The 22,469-nt window shown below is 59.1% G+C and overlaps 1 protein-coding gene across 5 annotated transcripts; it reads right to left on the reverse strand.

The window, feature by feature from the left end:
• Positions 1-972: 972 nt before the first annotated feature.
• Positions 973-21,413, reverse strand: UCKL1 (uridine-cytidine kinase 1 like 1). 5 transcript variants are annotated; one of them, XM_062008827.1, is made up of 15 exons: positions 21,338-21,413; positions 14,429-14,622; positions 13,780-13,886; positions 13,413-13,583; positions 13,102-13,173; positions 12,045-12,234; positions 11,567-11,628; positions 6,560-6,579; positions 4,317-4,415; positions 3,951-4,044; positions 3,599-3,661; positions 2,759-2,881; positions 2,396-2,503; positions 1,884-2,040; positions 973-1,440 (listed from the first exon to the last, which is right to left on the reverse strand). In XM_062008827.1, the coding sequence occupies exons 1-15, from the start codon at positions 21,385-21,387 to the stop codon at positions 1,364-1,366; spliced, it is 1,587 nt and encodes a 528-aa protein (XP_061864811.1). In that variant the 5' UTR covers positions 21,388-21,413; the 3' UTR covers positions 973-1,363. The 5 variants fall into 5 exon arrangements, with proteins under 5 accessions (XP_061864811.1, XP_061864812.1, XP_061864813.1 ...); XM_062008828.1 differs by lacking the exon at positions 6,560-6,579 and adding an exon at positions 10,421-10,437; XM_062008829.1 differs by having other exon boundaries at positions 14,429-14,619; positions 21,338-21,407.
• Positions 21,414-22,469: the final 1,056 nt, after the last annotated feature.

Raw genomic sequence — 22,469 nt, forward strand, 5'->3', positions numbered from 1 at the left:
CAGCACGAGGATGTTGCACTGGTGTTTTGAATCATGCAGGAAAGGAAAATGCTCTGTGTTGAGCCACAGGGGTCAGAGCCTGCTCTGACTGCATCCACCCCACGGGCTGGCTGGCTGGCTCCCCTTCCGCTGAGGTTACTCTGGCCTGCTCACAGCTTCCTGGAGACCGTTACGGGACCTGCCCCTCACCACCAACTGAGATTCACTGACAACAAGCAGCTCTTGGGCTCCTGAACTGAAACGGGGGCTTGGTGCTTCTTAAGCTAAAGCAGGACGTGATCTGAGCTGAACTTCAGCTTCTGTGAAGCCGTGAAGAGTTGACTCTCCTCAACCCTTCGCTTGGATCTAGGGCATGGTATTTCCTCCCCAGAGGAGGGAGCTGGGAATGGCAGTAGTGGGTTTTTAGGCATAAGACCTTGGTCTGAGAGGGTTACCCTACACGTTGCAGGGTGCTCTCTGTCCCATGCTCCCTCCCTGTCTCGGTAGCATCACAAAGAGCAAACGTGTTCCACAGGATGGGCTCTCCCTGGGCTGTAAGAGCTTCAGTGTTCAACAGCCTGGATTCATGGTCTGAAGCCAGCTGTAGGAGGTTGCCCAAAGCCAAATGACAGGTCCACACCAACCCCAGGCACCACACCAGGAGGGATCCCAAAGCTGTGGAGCTGAGGTGCTGAGGGCCATGGGTTAGTGCTGGGCTGGGCAGGGTGAGAGCAGGGGGTGCACTCCAGGAGCTCCAAGGGCTTTTCCAACCCAAATGATTCTGTGATTCTATGAAGCAACAAGCAACCAGCACAAAGTCAGAGCCCTAAGAACCACTCCAGTGCTGCAGGCTCAGCCTCCTCCTCCTCAGCGGGGTCACAACCTCCCACCACCACTCGCAGCATCTCCCCTCCCGGGGCTGCAGTCCCAGAAGGCTGCAGATCCCCCTGGGCAGCCCTGGGAAGTGCCACAGAACAGCCTCCAGCCAAGAAAACCACAGAAAAAATTTATTCTTTTTTTCTTTATAAAATATCTGCAATAAGTTATATATAGGCAAATCTTTAAATTAAAATAAATTAACTCTGCTCTACGGTGGGACACAAAAGTCAACCTGGGATTTGTGTTTCTGTGAAAAAATATGCCCTAGATTTCCAAAGTAAGGTTCAAAAAAAATATCTATGCTTGGGGTGAGGAGGGAGGAGAAATCTGCCATGGAGAGAGGGGGTTAAGGTGCGGGGCTGAAGCTGCCTGTGCTCAGAGCATCCTCATCCCAGGGCCACCTCCACATCCAGCCAAGTGCTCAGAGCATCCTCATCCCAGGGCCACCTCCACATCCAGCTAAGTGCTCAGAGCATCCTCATCCCAGGGCCACCTCCACATCCAGCTAAGTGCTCAGAGCATCCTCATCGTCGCTCCAGTCGGGAGGAGCGTCCGTCCCGAAGTACCGATCGCCGAAGTTCCCTGAGGGGAGAAAGAGAGAGATGCAGTTGTGGTGCAGCTCTGCAGGGAGTTCAAGGTCCCCTCCTCCAGCCTGCCCTCGCCCCAGCAGGCAAGGAAACACCAGCAGGTTTATCCAACAGCTTGGATGGCACTAAAACCCGCAGAGCTGCAAAGCTGGGGCAGCCTGGAGGCTGTTTTAGCAGCTGGTGGAAGGGGCGTTTCCTGGCACAGCAGAGGTGAGGACAGAAGAACAGAGTGAGCTTGTTTTGGATGAGCAGGAGAAGGGCACAGGCCTGTTCCAGCTGTCCCAGCCCCAGCTCTCTCCCATGGGCTGCAGCAATGGCACATGGAATGACTCCATCTGCCAACAATGCCCCCAGAGCTTGCGTGTCCATCCCACCTGCTGAGTGGGAGAGAATCCCCTGAAATCCCCCCCTTGACTTCAGCTCTCCCCAGAAACTCACCAATGCCGGGGATTATCCGGAAAAGGTCGTTCACCTTCTTGTCCACGGCCGTGGTGATGATCTTCACGCGGGGGAAGGCATAGGCGACCGAGTGGACACCCATCTCTGCCATGAGCAGGGACAGGAGGAAGATCTTGTCTTCCGGGACATCATGATCCTACAGCACAGAGACAGCTCGGGGTAAGGCCATTTAAGTCAGGTTATGGCCTGTGCCTCCCACTCTAAGCACTCAAAGGCCTTTTTGGACAACTTGTTCTCCTCTCCTCTGTGGCCAGTCCGGCTTCCTGGGCACAGGCCTGAGAAACCAGCTGGACCCAGGCTGCTCCTCCAGAAGGAAGGAGCGACTGTCACGGGTTAGAATCGCCCCAGTGATTCTGGGCTGAATCACCCCAGCTTGTGCCACCACCTCCCGTAACACCCTCCCAGCCCCTTCCAGCTCTGGGCAGGGCTGTGGGTGAGGCTTTGCAGGGTGTCTGGCAGCGAACCCCCAGCGTGTGCCTGGCCCCTCGTACCAGCAGCACCCGCACGGCCATCATGGCAGCGGCGCCCGTGGACACGGTGCAGTCCATCAGGATGACGTGGTCCTCGCTGATGTCCTTCGGCAGCCGCAGGTAGTGGAGCTGGGCAGGGGGAAGAGAGATCAGCTTAGAGGCTGTGGGATGAAGCTGGAAGGAGCAACCTGAGCTTTTGGCTTACAGGGGTGGAGGATGTTTCAGACACCTCCATCCCTGCAGCCTGAGCCGCCAGCTGAGACACTCACACAAGCAGCAGCCCCCGTGTGCAGCTGGCAAAGCCCACTCCAGACGCTTTCAAAGCACTCACCTCCCACCAAGACATGTCAGGAAGCCCCTGAGCCACCCCCTGGCTGCTGTTACCTCGGGCTCGCCCGTGTGGCAGTTGGTCTGGATGAGGATGGTGCCGATGCGGACGTCCTTGCAGACTGCGCGCAGCGCCGGCTCCATGGTCTCCCCCGCGCGCAGGATGGACACGCCGGTGATCTGCAGCACACGGCGGGGTGAGGGGCAGCCACGGCCCCCCCAGTGCAGGAGGTACAGCACCAACCCCCCTGTGGCATCGAGGCACCCTGATGGGCAACCCCAAAGCCAGGCCCAGCCCGGGCTGCCTCCCGCACAGGGAGGTAATGGGGGGGCAACAGCCCTTCTTGCTTAGGGAAGAGCTGAGAGACCTGGGGCTGTTCAGCCTGGTGACAGCTGAGGGGGGATCTTGTCAAGGTGACACATCCCTAAAGGGCAGGTGGCAAGAGGATGGGACCAGTCTATGTTCTGTGGTGCCCAGTGACAGGTCAAGGAGGAACAGGCACAGGCTGGCACACAGGCAGTGCCTCTGGCACAGGAGGAGCAAGTCCTTTGGTGCTGAGGTGAGGGAGCCCTGGCGCAGGCTGCCCAGGGAGGGTGTGGAGGCTCCTTCTCAAGCGGTTTCCAAACCCACCTGGACACATTCCTGTGTCCCCTGAGCCAGGGGAAGCTGCTGTAGCAGGGGCTGGGGCTGGAGCAGCTCTGCAGGGCCCATCCAGCCCCCACCATGCTGGGATTCTTTGACATTGCCAATGGCACCCCTGGCCACCAACCCGAGGATACAGGACATCGTACTCATGACAGAAGGTACCAACCCCAGGGCTGCCCATCCCCTGTAACCACGGGGCTTTTATGGCAGTCCCATGGGTTTAAGAGCAAGAACCTTTTGCTTCCACTTACTTGCTTCCCGCTGTACGTCCTCCCTTCATAGTCCTGTCCCTGAGGGGTCTGGACTGTGCAACTCTATAAAAACCATGAGAGAACTGTTACCAGGGGCTCTGATGTGGCACTCAGAGTGACCCTGGTACCAAGGACCAGCAAATTGAAGCTGGACAAAGAGTTACCACCCAGGGCCATGCCATTGCTCCATGGCCCAAGGGACCCTTGGCCCCTTTGTAATCTAGGAACCCAACAGGGAAGGTTGGAGCAGCAGCTCCAGGAGTGTCCTGGCTCCACAGCAGTTCTGGGTCAGGAATGGGAAAGGAAACATGGTATCTGCTGCTCATCCTCTGAGCTCCAGCCCTGAACCCACCTGGAAGGGCAGCAGGGACAGCGCGTGCTCGATCAGCAGCCGCATCAGCCTCTTGGAGTAGAAAATGAACTCATCCCTGCTGGTCTCCTTGTTTCTAAAGGGGAGGGAAGGACAACATAAGCTGTGGACCAGAATGTGCCCCAGGAGATGCTGACAGAGGTGAGAGGCTGTGTGGAGGAGGGCAGCCCTGCCCCTCTCAGATCACAGCTCTTGTACACAGGATCCATCACCAGCTGCCCTGTCCCACATCCCCAGGCCATGAGGACAGAGCACAGAGGGAATTTGGGAATGTGGAGTGAGCTGAGCCCACCCAGTCAGCCACTGAGCCCCCTCCCACCCTGGGACATGGCCTCCTCGGGGCGTTACCTGATGATGGTGTGCATGCCCCTCACTTGAGGGGTGTTCTTCAGCACACTGAGGGTCTGAGGAAGAGGGTGGCACTGGTGGGCAGAGGCCAGGGCGGCCCTAAGAAAGGAAACATGTGGTCAGAAGGTCTTGGGGGAGGGGGCTGCCCAAAGGCTGGAGCACAGCACAGGGCCACAGCCATCCTCCCAGACGTCACATCATGCTGCCAGCACACACCATGGCCAGCCACTGAGCCAAAAGAGTGGCCAAGCCCTGCCTGGGCCTCCACCATGGCAAAGCAAGCTGGTCCCAGCAGCAGGCAGGGAGCGTGGGGTTGGTGGAGCCAGAGGACCTTGCAGCCCAAGGACCTGCCCTTCCTGCTGGGCAGCCAGCATGTCTGGCCCATCTTGGTTTTCACCAGTTAGGAAGAAGGTGGAAAATAAAATCCAAAGCCTCTCCTGCTGGAGAGTCTCACCCAGGACTCCTGGGGGTGAGGCTGTGGTTGCTTCTGTCCTGCAAGTGCCAGATGTCTGCAGGAAGGGGCCGGGCACACGGCTCACTGCAGAGCCAGGCTGCAGGGACACTGCTTCAGAGAGTGCCTGAGCTGCTCAGGGATAGTCAGAGCCACACCAAATTGGGAACAGCTTCAAGACTTTCCAGCAGGACAGGACTTGGCTTTGTGTGACTCATCTCCACATAACTAACCGGGCTGGGAGCTATTCTTGGATCAAGGGAAGACCGCTCATGGGGAAGCGCACAATGGAGCCCCATTAGTCACCTCTCTCTCTGAGAGTGGCAGTAATGAGATGAAGGTCACATCTGTCTGGCTTCCACAAGGCTGAGGAGGATGGGCAAGAGACTTTGTCTGGGAGGAGGGCTGGGGTCCCAAAGCCACACGTCAGACCACACACGTGCCAGAGCTGCATCCCGGTCAGAGATGTTGGGGAGGAGGAGAGAGCAAACAAACAGAAGCACTGGCTGATTACAACTTCAAATCAAGCAGAAACCTGGATTAATTGCACACACAGGCACAGAGCCACACAAGCAGAGAGAAAGACAGAGAAGATGACTGGGTAGGAATGGAGGAGGGCAGAGCTAGATGACTCGAGGCCTCCATCCACGTAGCCATCTCCTGGTCTTGGCCAACCAACACCAAACGAGACATTCCCAAGGCCTGTGGGTACTTAAGGGCTCCTTCTTGCTTTTGACAGCTCTGGTCTCACTTGGCAGCAATGAGCCCCTGTGCAGGGAATGCTCCTGGGAGCCAAAGCTGCTGGTGGCCACGCAGGGTGTGTGAGCTGGGCTGTGCCCCATGGCACGAGTGCCCATGGCTGGCAGAGCCTGGCTGGGCTGGGCCCAGGCTGCTCCCCCTGCTCACAGCCCCTGTTGCCTCTGTGGGACAAGCAGCCCTCAAGGCACCAGCCCTGCTCTGTCAGTCACCACCACACAGGCTCCCACCAGACCTGGCCTGGGGACAGACCCTGGGGGCACACCAAAGCTTCCCTGTCCCCAGGGTGCAGGCTCACGTGGTGGGTGAGGACCTGAGCCTTTGGCAGATGCTGGTGCCTGCTTGGCTGCTTCTTGGGGGGCAGGGATGAGCCCCCCAGCACAGGGCCACACACCAATCACGGCCCCAGCTGGGTTTGCCAAGGTGACAAACAGCCCTCACCTGACCCAGGGGAGCTGCAGGGCTGCTCCCACCCACCACAGCTCACCCTCTGCCACTGCCAGACCCACATCACAGCATCCCACCACTCCAGAGGGATGGGCAGCCCCAGTCCTGCCCTGGGCTCTGCAGTGCTGCAGGTGACACGTGCTGTGACCCGGCTCCTGCTCCCTGCCCCAGATGCCAGCGGGTTCTCCTCCCCCTGAGAGCAGCCCCAACACCTCCCCTGCACTCCCTGCTGCCAACAGGCCCCAGGGAAACGCTGTCAGAGGTTTGTCACTGAGAGGTCTGTCACTTCTGCACCTCCCTGTGAGCTACTGGCAGTGCTCAGCGTGGGGCAGGAGGTCTGGGTGCAACCCTGACCCAAACCCTGGCAGTCCAGGGAGGCTGCTTAGTGCTGTGGGGGTCCCCACGGCTGCTTCCCGAGGCACCAGCAGCAGGTCCCATCCCTGAGGTGAGGATAAGGATGCGCTCTCACATCCCCCCAGCAAAGCAGGGCCCTGGCAGCCGTGTGGCTGGAGCCCCCCAGCCCGGGTTAGTGAGCGGCTCACACGCAGCCCCCGGCCCCGTTAGTGTCACCCCACACACGGCTCCTCACATATCCCAGCGCAGCTTCCTCTGGTCACCGGGGCCAGGGGTGGTCGGGGCAGACAAGACAGGAAACATGAGAGTTTAAAGGGAGAGGGACAAACATGGAACAGAGGAAAAAGCACTGTCATTAGTCAAAGTGGGGGGGAAAGCCCTAATGACCTATGACTCCTGGGCCATCAGTGTATGGAGCCCAGTGCTCCTTTCCTTGGTGACCAAGTCGTGTCACAGCTGCTCTCCAGGCACTGGCTCCATGGCAGGAAGCTCTGGCTGTTCTCACTGTGCTGGTGCTGGGGCAAGGACGCTGTCCCATCTCTGTCCCAGGTCAGACACTGTCTCGTCTCTGCCCCACAGCCCAGAGGGAAATGCCTGGCCCTCACCCAGAGCAGCACAGGCACTGAAGGCCAAAGCTTGTGAAACCCTCACCCATCCTGCCCTGAGCCCATGAAAACCACCTGCAGCTTCACAGGGCTGCCCAGCTGCAGGCACATCACCCAGATGACCTGCTCAGGCCTCAGACAGCCTGGAAAGCCAAGAGCACAAACCCAGCTCTGACCTGGAGGGAAGCCTTCCTTCCCATGAATTCCCAGCCCTTGGCGAGGGGCTGAGGCGGAAAGAGCTCAAACCTCCCCAGCCCTGCCAGGAGGGATGGAGGGAGTGGGTCTCTGCCCCCATGACCTGCTGCCTGCCAGAGCAAAGCTTCTTGTCCCTGCCCTGCCAGGGGATGGAGAGTTCAGCCAGGCAGCCATGAGCACGTCAGGACGTCTCACTTCGGAAACTTCGTTCTTCCCCCCCAGAACAAAAGCTTGAAAGGAAGTTATTAAAAAAGAGAAGAAGAAGAAGAAAGAAAGAAGGAAGAGAGAGGAAAAAAAGGGTGAGCATCTCTCAGGAAGGCTTCAGGGAACATCCTCAGCTCTTTGTTGAGCATGCTATCAAGCAGGGAGCAGACAAGAGACATCCAGCTACAAAGGAGCTAACGCAGGCAAGGCATTTCAAACACCTACAGCGGCTGCCTCTCGGGGCTGACACTTCAAACAAGGGCTGTCAAACTGTGCCACGGGCTCTTATTTAAAGACACAACTGGCAAAGGGCATGGCCAAGCTGATGGAGACCTTGGGGGTAAGGAATATCGATTGGAGAGGGGAATTCAGCTGGAAAGAGCACTGGCTCCCAGAGCTGGGCTGGCTGCTCACAGAGGGTGGGAGATGGGATGGAAAAGAGGCTCCTCTGAGAGCAGGGACCTCAGCAGGATGGGCTCCCTGGGCCAGCTCCTGCTGCTGGGATGGAGGAAGAATCCTCTCCTGGTCAGGCATGGAAAGGCAATGCCTGTGTGGAATTAAACCTCCAGCACGTGCACAGTTAAACATGGGGGAAACTGGACCAGAAATATCCCAGCTGCCAGGGCATTAAGGTCTGACCTGTGCTCTGAGGGAACACAGGGGAAGGCAAGGATGCTCCTCAGCAGCCACAGGAAGGCCGGAGGGCCCAGGGAACAGCACCATGCTCTTTAAATACCTCAGAATTCCCCCATTTGAGCAGCTGAGAGTTGGGGAGAGTCATTCCCTGCCTGCCCAGACACCCTCTGGGTCAGCAGAAGCAGCCCAAGCACAAGGACCTGAGAAGCACCTCAAAGCAGGGCCAGGTCCCAGCATCCAGGTTTTATTCCACCAGCCACAGTGGCCTCATCGCATCCCCAGGGCAGCAACATCAGAACAGCCACAGATGCCATTCAAGGCACAGGGAGCTGTTTCACAGATGAAGAGCCTCCTGTTTGCCAAGCACATCTCCCCTGACACACCTGCCTCCATCCACCTCACTCCCCTGGCAGCACAGAGCTGATGGGGAGCTGCAGCCCCAGCACAGCCTTAACACACTTGGGGTTTCTTTTTCCCCCAGACTTTCTGGCAAAGGTAGAAATGGAAACCATGAGCCTTAAACAGGAATGTCTGTGGCTGTGGTTACCACAGAGTTGTTGCTGGAGGTCACAGTTACCTTGCCAAGCTTCCCATCATAGAACTACTAATGCTTTCCTGAGCTACCAGTGAACACTGGATTTGCAAGATGCACAAATGGATCACTCACCTGCACTGAGTGCCACTTTGGTTAAAGAGGGGTCTCACTGGGGGAAAAGGAAACCTTCTCTGTGTATGTACACACACACAGGCCTATGTACATATAGACACATACACACATTCCCCTACTCTCTAACATTACTCCTGCATTGCTTATTCAAGCAGCAGACCTCTCTCCACACTCAGAAGCACCTTCCTGCCAGGGCTGCAGGCAGGGAGCCTGCACTGACCCTGTGGAGATGTCCAGCCCATGGTGCTCAACAAGCAAACAGAAATGAAACACCCAGTTGCCTGGTCTGGGAAATGGCTTCAGCACAAAGAAATGAAGCAAAGGCTTCTTCCTGTTCACCTCAGGTGTCTCAAAAGCTTGTTCCATGCTGAATGTAAGTGTTAGGGTTCCTCAAGTTAAGTGTCTCCATGCAATGCTGGGGATGCAGAGAGCAACCCCTCTGCAGTGACACATCCCCTCTGCCTCCCCCAGAAACACCTGGGGACTGGCTTCATGGAAGAGAGAGAGCTAAAGGCCCACGTGGGTGCACATGCTGAAGAGGGGAAATAAATTAACAAGATCTGGACAGCATCCACCTGCAGGCACTGGGAAATCAGTGAGAAACCACAGACCCTGCTGGGCCAGGGCCCAGGGCATTCCCTCAGGGCCCAGTTGCTGCTGGAGGCAGCCAGTGCCTCTGCCAGGCTCCTCAGGTGCCATCAGGGAGGGATCCAGGGCACCCACCACACACTTGGGGGAACCTAAGAATTGATGTTTAATGGTGTTTACTCATCAGGGATGGAGGGTGGCTCTGAACAGCTGTTTGTCTTAGAAGATGAAGGGAAACACTGGAGATAAGACAAGGCATGGGGATGTGTGGCTGGAAAGTTGTCCAGCAGAAAAGGACACGGGGCTGTTAATTAACAGAGGCTGAACATGAGCCAGCAGTGAGCTCAGTGGCCAAGGCCAATGGCATTCTGGTCTGTATCAGCACTGGTGTGGTGATTGTGCCCCTGTGCTGGGCCCTGGGGAGGCTGCAGCTCCAGGGCTGTGCTCAGTGCTGGGCCCCTCACTCACTGCCACAGGGACACTGAGGGGCTGCAGTGTAGCCAGAGCTGGGGAAGGGGCTGGAGCACAAGGGTGCTGGGGAGGGGCTGAGGGAATGGAGGTGTTGAGCCTGGAGGAGGCTGAGGGGAGCCAGGAGCCCTCTCTGACAGGAGGCTGCAAAAAGGGAGGAGAGATCAGCTTCTGCTCTCAAGTAACAAGTGAAGGGACAAGAGAAAAGGGGCTGGAGTTGCCCCAGGGGAGGTTGAGGTTGGAGCTGAGGCAGAGCTGTTTCCCTGAGAGGGGTGTCAGCCCCTGTGCCAGGCTGCCCAGGGAGCTGGGGCAGTGCCCAGCCCTGGAGGGGTCCCAAAGCCATGGAGCTGAGCTGCTGAGGGCTGTGGGTCAGTGCTGGGCTGGGCAGGGTGAGAGCAGAGGTGAGACTTGATCTTAAAGGTCTTCTCCAACTGAAATGATTCTGTGATTCTATGAATCCCAGGACTGAAGCCTCCTCTTGTGCAGAGTCCCTGGGTAACAATCCTGGCCCTGCCCCAGCTGCAGGGGTCTGTGCTCAAGAGGGTCCCTGTGGGGAGCAGCCCCGCTGGTCCCAGAGCCGAGGACTGGGCGGCCTTTCCTCAGCTCCACACGTGCTGGGGCCGTGTGGTACGTGAGCTCTGGGTCTGGATGGCAGGTCAGGGTTAGGCCAAGCAGTGCCTGGCATTGGAAATGCCTCAGGCTGCACAGACAGGACAGAGTTAGGGGCTCTTACCTGACACTGAGTTCACGCTGCGGCAGCAACACAAAGACACAATGCAACCGGTATTAAGCATTGTCAACACCAGGGGCGTTTCAGGGCAAAAGAAAAGGAGAAATAGGAATATTTTCCTGCATTCACATGTAGCCTTTCCCCCTTCTTCCCCTCCCCAGGTAAATGAAAGCCCTCCCAAGCCAACCCTTTGCCTGGCTCGCCCTGGGGTGCTCACTGCAGTGGGAGAAACAGCCATTTCCCCGCTCCTGGCTGCACCCCGCGGCTGCCTGCCCTCCTCAGCCCGCTGCCAGCCATCACACAGGGCTCAGGGCCTTGCTCCTGTCAGCCTAGGGCTCTGAAACCAACCTCCCTGCCTGCCAGAGCTCAGTGCTGCAAATGGGGGCTGTGGAAGGCCCTGAACCCGCCAGGACGCCTTCTCATCAGAGCTCGCTCCGGAGCCAGCGCGGGAGGCCTGATGCTGCTGCCTGCCAGCTCCCATCCCAGGGCTCCTGCAGCAATCAAGCCCTTTCCTTTCAGGTGCATCCATTTCCAGTGCACTCTCCTTCTGCCTCCCAGCACCATTGCTCTGAGCATCTCCACAACATCAGAGGTACCACGGAGGGGCGGGAGAAGGCTGCGCTGCTCGGGGACCGGCCACGCGGGTCGTTGGAGCGAAGGGGCTGGGCTCACACCACAGGGCAGGAACCAGCCCAGGACACACAGGAAACAAAGCCATGGATGGGGAAGTGATGGAGCACTGCAGTGCCTGGAGGGAGGCTCAGGCTGGGCATCAAACGTGGCAAGAAAGGGCTTTGAAACCAAAGGGCTGCACCCAACAGAGAAGGGGAAGAGTGGGCTGCTGGCTGGAAAGCCCCTGCAGCAGTGTCTGAGAGAGGCTGAGGAGGAGCCAGAGGGATGAAGGCATGTAGAATCTGGTGTGCTGCTGGCCCCAGGAGGGCTGCAGACAGGGTGCTTTGTCCCCTGAGGAGCTGCTGTCTCAGGGAGGGAAGGAAGCTGCTGCTGCTGGCCCGCAGCAGAGCACAGCCTGCAGTATCCCGGGCAGAGGGATGAGGCAGTCTCCTGTGCTGCTGCTTCCCACAGTGCCACCCACACAACAGGCAAAGCCAACCCCCTCCAGCAGCCCTCGAGGGACCAGGCAGCCCTTACCTCTTCCAGCTGGCTGTGCACGTGCTGAACGATCAGGTCGATGGCCACTGTGTTTCCACTCCCTGAACCAAAAGCAAGAGAGAGACACAGCCTGGTGAGGAGCACAGGGCCTGAACCACGCTGCTCCCCAAGCTCCCCACGGTGTCCTGACCCACACTGGCTCCTTAGCAAAGCAGCACACAGCCCTGCTCCTGCTGCATTCTTACTAACAATCTGTTGGTGACTATCTAGAAGCCACTTCTAGCTTTTAACTCACTAAGCTGCTGGTGGGGAAGGACACCAAGAGGAAAGCACAGACTTTCCCCAGGAATCTGCTGCTGGCCAGTGTCTGGGGACACTGAACTGGAGGAACCTTTGCTTTGGCACAGGACAAACACTCTTGGGTCCTGCCAGGCAGGGGGCTGGCAGCAGAGCATGGGCACAGGGGGGCACAGGCCCTGCTGAGCACTGAGCCCCTGGGGCAGCCCTGGGCAGGCACCTCTGGGGACGACGATGTCGGCCAGCCTCATGGTGGGCTGGATGTACTGGTCAAAGGCAGGTTTGACAAACTTGTTGTACTGCTTGATGACCCCCTCGATGTCCCGGCCGCGCTCGCTGATGTCCCGGCGCAGGCGCCGCACCAAGCGGATGTCCGAGTCCGTGTCCACAAAGATCTTCAGGTCAAGGAGCTGAAATGAGAAGGGAGGGCTCAAACTCCACCAGCTGCAGGGTGTTAACTCCAACTGACCTTCTCCCCCAGCCACGGGCAGGAGGCTGAGCCCCGTGTGCAGCACAGCAGTGTAACAGAGCTCGGGCTGGGCTCTGCTCTGGCCCGGAGGGAGCTTTGCCCCTGCAGCCCCTGAACCCGGCTGGCAGGGGAGATGCTGCAGTGAGCCCCTTGCTGTCACCCCCATGCCCCTGAGACCTGCCCTGCCCCAAGCCCTGTCTCCATCTCTAAGCAGCCCCAACCCTCTGGCTGGATGTTATTCAAAGGTGGGGAAGGGACAGGAGTCCCCTCTCAGCTCTGCACAGACTGACCTGCGGGTCTGCTCCTGGCACTGCCCCTCACACAGAGCAGAGCAGCTCCCAGGGCACACGGGGGACTTACCCAGCTCTCCACTGGAGGTCACCATTGCTCCAGAAACGTGCAGCAAACCACTCAGCCGGGAAGGAGACTTCCTAGACTGAGTCTGGCCAAGCCTCTGCATGGCTCCCTCCCTCCTACAGCATTTCTCATGTATCCAAAGAACACCCCAAACACCGAGGTGCTGAGGGCCAGGGGTTAGTGGGGGGCTGGGCAGGGTGAGGAGAGGGGCTGGACTCCAGGAGCTTCACGGGCTTTTCCAACTGAAATGGTTCTGTGATCCTCTGGCAGCTTGTTCCCACCACCCCACTGTGCTAATGGGGCACGGGGCTGGTTTATTGGGGTGAAGCTGCAGCAGGGTGGGAGGGCAGGTCCCTGGGACTCTGTGCTGTGCTGTATGGCTGCAGGAGGTGTGGCTGCAGCTCTTGTGCCTGTCAGGCTGCCTCAGAGCCAATTCCAAACCCTTCCTCACCTTCAGGAGCTCCTTGTCAGCAAATGCCATGATGCCTTCAAAGATGATCACGTTGGCACCATAGAGGGTTTTCTGTGGAGTCAGAAGGGATGTGGTCAGACCCAGAGCACATCTGCAGAGGTGCCCCATCTGGGGAATGTCTCTGGGTTGTCTGTGACTGCAACAGCTCACCCACAAAACACACCCTGAGCCAGCTGCCCAGCAGAGAGCTCTGGCACGAGCCTGTCTGCAGAAGGCAGGGGCTGAGGGTGCCAATGTGCATCCCCCTCTCCTGCCCTGGCAGTCCCCCCACCCCTCTTGGTGTCCTGTACCCATTCCTTCTTCCTGCTGTGGGTGGTGAAGTCGTAGATGGGGATCTTCACGCTCTTGCCTTGCTTCAGCTTCTTCAGGGTGGCGATGATGAGGTCGAAGTCGAAGGCATCGGGGTGGTCGAAGTTGAAGTCATTGCTGGCTGCCTGCTCCTGCTGCTGCTTGGTCAACACCTGCCCACGGGGAAGGGGTTAGTGCAGGCACCATCCCTGCCTTGCCTCCCCACTGCTGTGCCCAGTAGCCTCCCTCCTGCCCCAGGAACCAAGGGGAAACCACGAGGCTGTCACAAAATCCACGCTGCCTTTCCCCATCAGGGCTTGTGCCAAAGGCCACAGCGGCCCAAGGAGCCAGGATGACGCTCAGTCTCACCTTGTAGAAGGAGTCCATGGACAGCAGAACCACCCAAGGGACATCCAGAGCCTCAATGATCATGGTGGCCACTGTGGTCTTCCCAGAGGCGCTGCCTCCTCCCAGGCCTGCCAGGGAAAAGGGGGTGAAGCCACCAGCCCCAAAGTCTGCCTTTCCAACCACAGCCTACAGCCCAGACCCTGCTCTGCTGCACTGAGCTGGAGGAACCTCCAAAGAGGGAGATGGATATGCAGTTAATAAGAGAGGGATTACCCTTGAAACACCAAACAGCACATCCCACAGCTGCCAGCAACAAGCACAGCAGAAGCTGGGAAAACCCTTGGCGAGGTGGTTGTGTAACAAGGGGAGAGCCTGGCATGAGAACCAGCCCAGACTAAATCCCTGGGAACTCGTGACATCCTGGGCAACACGAGTGGAGGGAACAACAGGCAAAGGCTGTGGTGTGCCACCACCCAGCTCAGCCCTCTGCAAGCTCTCAGCTTCTGCTCAGCACAGCAGCAGCAGGCTAACGCTGGGGACTCCCCCTGAGCAGCTCACAGCCTGCAGCCAACCTCCAGCTCCCAGGGAGGTTGTGGGGGGCAGGAATTTCCCTCCCAAGATCTCCTGGAGAGCCACTGAGCAGGCAGCAGCCAGGTTCTGCATTACCTACCTATGACAAAGGCCTCCTTGGACTGTGTCCCGTGCTCATTGTACCAGGGGGGCCTCCCAGCTGTGTAGATGGTTCTCTTGCTGGTCCTCAGCAGGGGGGGCTCAGACTTGCACTGGCTCGTGGTCCGTTTGCGGGGCGGCTTGCTGGAGCCCACCGAGGGGTACAGACGGTCCAAGGACTCAGCACTGCTGCTGCTGGGGATGGGGACAGCAGGGACAGGGGTCACAGGGGGTGGGGAAGCGCCTCAAGGTGCCAGGCTGAGGGGATCCCACGCTGTATGGGTGAGGGATGGGATGGACATGGAGGAGAGGCAACCACAGCCCTGCTGCAGCACTACCAGCACCCACAGAACCACAGGATCCCAGGGTGGTGGGGGCTGGAAGGGTCTCACAGAGCTCCCCCAGCCCCAGCCCCTGCTAAAGCAGCTTCCCCTTGCTCAGGGGGCACAGGAACGTGTCCAGGTGGGTTTGGGAACCTCCTGAGAAGGAGCCTGCACACCCTCCCTGGGCAGCCTGTCACCGGCCACCACAGAAAACACTGGCCCCATCCTCTCAACATCCACCCTTTAGGTGTTGATCAGCCTTGATAAAGGCCCCTCTCAGCCTTCTCCAGGCTGAACAGCCCCAGATCTCACAGCCTTTCCTCATCACAGAGATGTTCCAGCCCCCAGCTGCCTCTGTGACCCCAGCCTGTGGCCAACATCATTTTCACACAGGACAGTTCACCCTGGAAAAGGTGCAGCAGAGGCATCAGTTCCCACAGCCCTACTGCCTGGGGAAGGTCTAGGTGAAAGGAACACTCCAGTGAGCTCTCAGAAGCACTGAGGGATGGTAATAGAGGGCAACAACCTGTCCTGAGGTGCCAAAGGACCCTTCTAGGGGGTGGAAGCCAATCACACGGGCTACAACTTGACCATCCTCATTCCCCTGTTAAAACCCCTCTCCTCTCCCCACTCTGAGCATTCCACTCTCACCCAAACCTCTCATCCTGCCACTCTTGAGGCCTCTCAGCCCTGGGGACCATCCTGTGAGCTGGCCAGAGCCAGGGCAAGGCTGCCAAGCCACTCATCTCAGCTTTGCCACGTGGGCTGAGCACGGCCAGAGCCCTGGAGCTGCTAAATGCCTCTCCCTTATCTCCCCTCCCTGGGAAAAGGGAGGAACAAACCATCCTCCAGAGCCCTTTTGAGCTTGGCAGCAGCAGGGCAACGTCTGGGAGGTGATAAGTGGCCTCTGGCCAGGAGATAAGCTGCAGCCACACTGCCCAGGCAGCACGGGATGGGGAGGATTAGTTATCCACCGCCTCGGGAGGGAGGGAGGGAGGTCTCCTCCCTGGGGGAAGGTGCAAAGGGCTCTCTCTGCTCATGCTTGTTCCTCTCCCCAGTCGTGACTGGGCTGGAAACGAAACCCTCTGCAAGGTCAGAGAGCCCTGGGCAGGGGCTGTGCCAAACCCAGCACCGTTTGGTACAGCCCAGCCGAGCTTTGCTGCCTCTCTCTCATTTCTGTGCTCTCCCAAGGGGCTTAAACCGCAGGGCTTTACAGACTTTGGGTTGATTTTAAGCTGTTTTGGTATGAACATTAATTCCCTTCCCTCCCCCAGCCCTTTTTAGAACAATTTTAGATAAAAGATCAACATTTGAGATGGGCCATCTGAGGGTAAAGCCCCTCAGCAACCCCCCTGAGCACAGCAGGATCCCCCCAGTCCCCCCAGAGCCAGAGACCTGCCTGGCCCTGCTGAACCCCTGTGAGCACACAGAGCAGCTCACAGCAATGCTGACCTTGCCCACAGACACCCCTAAAGCCACCAACACTCTGTCCCTTGCCTGAGCCCAGCGTTGAGCTCCACCAGCTCCCAGCTGCCCCAGGAGCACCCCAGTTGTAGGTGAGGCTTCTTCTGTGCAAACACAGAACCATCCCAGTTGGAAAACCCCTTGAAGCTCCTGGAGTGCACCCCCTGCCCTCACCCTGCCCAGCCCAGCACTGACCCACAGCCCCCAGCACCTCAGCTCCATGGCTTTGGGATCCCTCCAGGGCTGGGCACTGCCCCAGCTCCCTGGGCAGCCTGGCACAGGGCTGACACCCCTCTCAGGGAAACAGTTCTGCCTCAGCTCCAATCTCAGCCTCCCCTGGGGCAACTGGAGGCCATTGCCTCTTGTCTTATTGGGACATCCCTGTGCCAGGATGCTGTGCTTTGGTGTCACCATGGAACAGAATCCCTGAGTGCTGGGGGCTGGTAGGGCCCTGCAGAGCTCATCCAGCCCAAGCCCCTGCTAAAGCAGGTTCCCCTGGCTCAGGGGGCACAGGAATGTGTCCAGGTGGGTTGGAAACCTCCCAAGAAGGAGCCTCCACACCCTCCCTGGGCAGCCTGGGCCAGGGCTCCCTCACCTCAGCACCAAAGGAGCTTCTCCTTGTGTTTAGGTGGAACTCTTTGTGCTCCAGCCTGTGCCTGATACCCTTTGCCCTGTCACTGGGCACTGCAGAGTGGCCCCATGCTCTCAACACCCACCCTTCAGGCACTTCCAGCCTCTCCTGTGCCACCCTCACACACCACAGCCCATCCCACAACCCCACTCTGTGGCACTGGCCAAGGCCACGACTCCCAAAGCCACTCTGAATTGGGCACAGCTCTGGTTCCCAGCTCTTTGCCATGTGCCCCTCTGCCCACAGCACCCCAGGGCTGGCACAGAGGGACCCACCAGCAGCTCTGTGCTGGGGCATCGTGTGTGGGGATGGGATGGCCCATTGCCCTGCCAGCCCCTGCTTTGCCTCTTCCCATCCCACACCCCTGGACCTGCAGCTCAGTTCTGTCTCTACAGACCCCTCCTGATGCAGAAATCTCTGTCTGTGGCTACAGAAGATACCCCAGAGCTCTGAAACCAGTGTTCCCAGTGCTGTACCTCAGAGAGGCCGTGGGGAGGGCTCTGGGACCATCCTGGAGCTCTGCAAAGGTCATGGATTTTCTCCTAATGTTACAGTTCCAGGTTTGTTGACGTTTTTGGCTGCTGCCTTGGCCAGGAAGGGACTCTCCTCCCCTCGTGGCTCTCTAGCTCAGCCATTTCTTCCTATTGCTTTCTAAAAACTGCCCTGTGGCAGCACCACAGCCCTTGCAATGCCCCCAGCCACGAGGCAAAGCCCCCAGAGGAAGGGGGCTGGCTGTGTACAGCTGAGCTTAATGCCATTGCTCTCACCACAGGATGATCTTTGTCCCACACAGACCCTCCTGCACCCTCTGATGCCAAAAGGCAAATAGGGAAGGAAGCCTTGCCCCAGGCATGGTGACCCCTCTGCTGTGAAGCCCTCCTGGGGCTCTTGGCTGCCTCCTCAGCCTGTCCCCAGCTCAGGGGGATGCTCTGTCTGTGCCCCACAGCCGGTGTGGCCTCGCTGGAGCCTGCCTGTGCCCCTCTGCCAGGAGGGAGCTTGACCTCGTGGGGATGCCCAGCAGTGGGTCCTGCTTCCCAGAAGGGTTCTCCAGCCCCACAGATACGCTGGCACGGATGATGGAAGCGTTTTGGTCCCGTTTACCCCAAGCACAGATGTACTGGGATGAGGGGGACACCCTGTCCCTTCACCAGCACCGCTCCCAGCCCTACGCTGAGGCATCCTGCAGCCCCCTGAGCTCGTGCTGGGCTGGGAGGGGAAAGGCAACAGCATCCAACAGCCCCCAGAGCCAGCAAGGAAAAACAGCCAAGCCCCAAACCTGAACTTGGAAGCAACCAGCAGAGCGTTCCCTCAGCCCTGTGCCCCATCAACCACCCACCTGCAGCCCTCTGAGCCCCACACAGCCTCAGGGCACCGGGGCACCCCCAGCCCGAGGCCCAGGGGAGCTGATCCCTGCCCCAGCCTGTGCCTTTGCAGCAAGAGGGGATTGAAAGCAAAGAGCTGAAAACAGCTACAAAGCCACCCAAAAGCCAAGCAAAGGAGGAACTCACCCGCCATCCGGGCCCAGTGCCCAGCAGCCCGAGATGCGGACGCTGGAGAACGCCGGGGGGCTGCTCATCTCCAGCCCAGGGGTCACCCCAAACCTGCTGCCCGACCTCCTGCCACAGGGGTCACCCCAAAGCTGCCCCTGCTCTGCTGCCTGACCTCCTGCCACAGGGGTCACCCCAAAGCTGCCCCTGCTCCGCTGCCCGCCCTGCCGGCACTACCGTGTGCCCGGGGGGCTGCCGGGGCTCAGCCTGCTGCAGGGAGCCATGGGCAGCAGCGTGTGCCCCCACCCCCAGCACGCCTCTGAGGGACCCCCCAGCTGATGTGGGGGGCTCAGGACAGTGGGATGTTGGAAGGAGAAGAGGGAGCTGCCGGGGGAGTGTCCGTGGCCGGGCGCATAAGAGGATAACTTAACCCAGAGATTATGTTCATTACCTGATATTAATAGCACTGGCTTGATTGAAGCAGAAGCGGGGGGGTCGAGGGAGGGGGTGACACCTCCCCTCACCGCCCCCTGCACAGGCAATAAACACCAGCCCTCCCCTGCAGAGCTGCTCCCTGGCACCGGCTGGCACACGGGGGCTCCCGGGGCAGCCCACCTGGTAAGTGTGGGGCGCTGGGGAGGGGGCTGCAGGGCTGCAGGGGGCACCCAGGCAGCACCCTGCTTCAGGGCTGGGGTGCTGCTGGTTCTCACTGAGGGGCTGGTCCCTCTCCCTCAGCTCCTGGAGCTCTTGGCTCAGAGCCCCCCCTGAGCTCAGCTCCCTGGGGAAGAGCCGCCCCCCCCCCAGGCGTCCCCTCGGCCCTGAGATAAACAAGTGGGTGAAACCCAACACCCCGGGGCTGCTGCTGGCTAAGAATAACATCCCACTGGCTGCTTGGGCCTTTCAACATGCTCTCTCAGCCCTGCCCCTGCCAGCTGCCCCTCGTCCCCCTGCCCTGCTCCAGCTCCTCTGCAGGGAGCCCCCGGGGAAGGGGGGCAGCAGCCCAGGGGCTGGATGGCTGGGGTGGGGGGGAGATGGCTGGGCAGCAGCAGGAGGGGTCCTGGCAGAGCAGCACCCACTGGTAGGAGGGAGTGGAGGTGACATTAAACGTGTCACCATGAGCTGCTGCCATCACCAAAGGAACCCCCAGCATGGCAAGACCAGAGCTCAGCCTCAGCACACCCACCTCTGGGAGGGCATGGGGAGGATGCTCCCCCACACTCAGCAACAGGAAGGGCTGAACACTTGGAGAACACCCTTCTTCCTCCTCCCCAAAGCACTGGGGCTGTTCCAGCCAGGGCCACACACAGCAAGCCCTCACTGAACATGGGGGGCACAGGGCACGGCCACAGCAGCCCCCTCCTGCTCTCATGCAGCAGAGAGGAGCAACCCCAAAACACACCTCGAGTGACCACGGTGCTGAGACCAGGGACAAGGGGCTGCCCCCAAAGAGAGGCAGGACAGGGACAGGGGGGTTCAGGGGTCACCTGTCCCCAGCTCAAGCCCCAGCACCAGCCCCAGCCCCAAGCCCCGTTCCCACCCTGGACCCCAGCACAGGCTCTGCAGAAGCTCCTTCTGAGGCTTAAAAGCAAAATTCTCTCCCACAGCACTTTCTGCTGTTGTTTTCCACGAAGGCAGCAGAAGGGAGAGTGGGGGTGAAGAGCCCTCCCCTCGCTGAACAGACGCTAAAGAGATGCTCTAAAGAGTCACATGCTCCCCAAGGCCTTTATCCTGCCTTTGAAACAGCCAAGGGATGGGAGAGCAAAGGCTCCAGGAAGCCCCAAGGGTTGGGATAGAAGAACCTGCCCAAGGGGATGCAGGAACCTGCCCAAGGGATGAAGAGACACATCCAAGGGATGGAGGAATCTGCCCAAACAACACCAACCTGCCCCATCACCAGCTTTGCCTCCACTCTGGGGCCAGTTGCTGGGTATTTGGTGATGGGAGCAGCCACAGCTGGAGATGAGGGGGTGGGAAAGGGAGAGAAAACCTGAAGGGGGTGGGGGGGAAACATCTCCTGTGTGTGGTTTTTGTTATCAAAGTTGCAGGTTGCCCCATCCCAGCAGCATCTCATCTGCACTGCAGCTGGCAAACGGGCACTGCCCCCAGCTGCTGGGAAACGAGGGATGAGGGCAAGAAAAGAGGGGGGAAAGATAAAAGGGGAGGGGGGGAAGCACCTGAACAAAGAGATAAAAGAGGGTAAAACAAAGATGAAAAGAGGAAAAAGAAATGTACACAAAATGATGAAAGAGGGGAGAGAAAAGGGGAAGTAAAAAAGGACACAAGAGGGAGAAAAGCAAGCCCAGAAGATAAAAGAGGGGAAAAAACCCTAACCAGAAAGATAAAAGAGGGAAAAAGCAATGAACCAAAGTGGCTGAAAAGGTAAAGAAATCAAAGTAAAATGATAAAAAGCCCCAAAAGAGGAAAAAATGAAGAGCAGGAAGATAACAGAGGGGAAAAAGCAGCAATCAAATAAAAACCACATGAAAAGATAAGATGGGAGGGGAAAAAACACCAAATAGGGAAGAGGGGGGAAAAAACACCAAATAGGGAAGAGGGGGGGAAAAACACCAAATAGGGAAGAGGGGGGGAAAACATCAACAAGGAAAGAGGGGGGAAAAGATCCAACAAGGTGAGAGGGGGGAAAAGATCCAACAAGGTGAGAGGGGGGAAAAGACCCAGAAAGGTGAGAGGGGGAGTAAGCGCCACCAAAAATAGGAGGGAGGAAAAAGCCCTAAAAAGGTAAAACCTACAACCCAACCCTAGAGATTAACGGGGGGAAAGGGGGGAACAAACCAACCAAAAGATGAAAGAAGGGAACAACCCCCCCGGCCTCGCAGCGAGCCCGGAGGAAGGGATAAGCCGCGGTACCGGGGTTTCGGGGGGACGGGAGCGGACCCTGTGGCCGAAGCGGCACCGCGGGACGGGGCCGGCAGCGCGAACCCCGCGGCCCCGACCTCGACCCCGGCCCGGCTGGGGGGTCCCGAGGCTGGGCAGGGGGCTCTTACCTGTCGTGCGGCTCCGCCGGAGCCCCCTCGGCCGCCGGGACCGCGGCCATGGCGGTGGCGGGGACGGGGCGGAGCGGCGGGGGGAGGCGGAGCTGGCGCGGGGCTGGACGGGACTCGTAGTGCGGGGACGCGGAGCGGGGCGAGAGCGTGGGGCGGTGGGGATGGGGGTGCTGGGAAGGTGTAGGGGGTGTGTTGGGGATGGGAGCGTGATGGGGGCATGTAAGGGAGTGATTTGGGGATGGGGGTGCTGGAGGAGTGTAGGGAGTGTTTTGGGGATGAGGGGGTGTAAGGGGATGGTTTGGGGATGAGGGAGTGTAAGGGGATGGTTTGGGGATGGGGGGTGTAAGGGGATGGTTTGGGGATGGGGAGTGTAAGGGGATGGTTTGGGGATGAGGGGGTGTAAGGGGATGGTTTGGGGATGGGGGGTGTAAGGGGATGGTTTGGGGATGGGGGGTGTAAGGGGATGGTTTGGAGATGGCGGTGTAAGGGGATGGTTTGGGGATGAGGGGGTGTAAGGGGATGGTTTGGGGGTGGGGGGATGCTGGGGAAGTGTAGAGGGGCGGTTTAGGGGATTAGGGGATGGTTTGGGGATGGGGTGTAGGGGGGTGGTTTGGGAATGGGGAGTGTAAGGGGATGGTTTGGGGATGGGGGGTGTAAAGGGATGGTTTGGGGGTGGGGGGATGCTGGGGAAGTGTAGAGGGGCGGTTTAGGGGATTAGGGGGTGGTTTGGGGATGGGGGTGTAAGGGGATGGTTTGGGGATGGGGAGTGTAAGGGGATGGTTTGGGGGTGGGGGGATGCTGGGGAAGTGTAGAGGGGCGGTTTAGGGGATTAGGGCGTGGTTTGGGGATGGGGGTGTAAGGGGATGGTTTGGGGATGGGGAGTGTAAGGGGATGGTTTGGGGATGGGGGATGTTGGGGAAGTGTAGAGGGGCGGTTTAGGGGATTAGGGCGTGGTTTGGGGATGGGGGGATGCTGGGGATGGTTTGGGGATGGGAGTGTGTAGGGGGTACTTTGGAGATGGGGGTTGCTGGAGGGCTGTAGGGGGGTGTGTTTGGGGATGGGGGTGTTGGGAAGGTGTAGGGGGGTGGTTTGGGTATGGGGGCGTGTTGGGGGGATGTAAGGGGGTAGTTTG

This window comes from Colius striatus, chromosome 16 (genome assembly GCF_028858725.1).
Source record: "Colius striatus isolate bColStr4 chromosome 16, bColStr4.1.hap1, whole genome shotgun sequence".
Taxonomy (NCBI): Eukaryota; Metazoa; Chordata; class Aves; order Coliiformes; family Coliidae; genus Colius; species Colius striatus.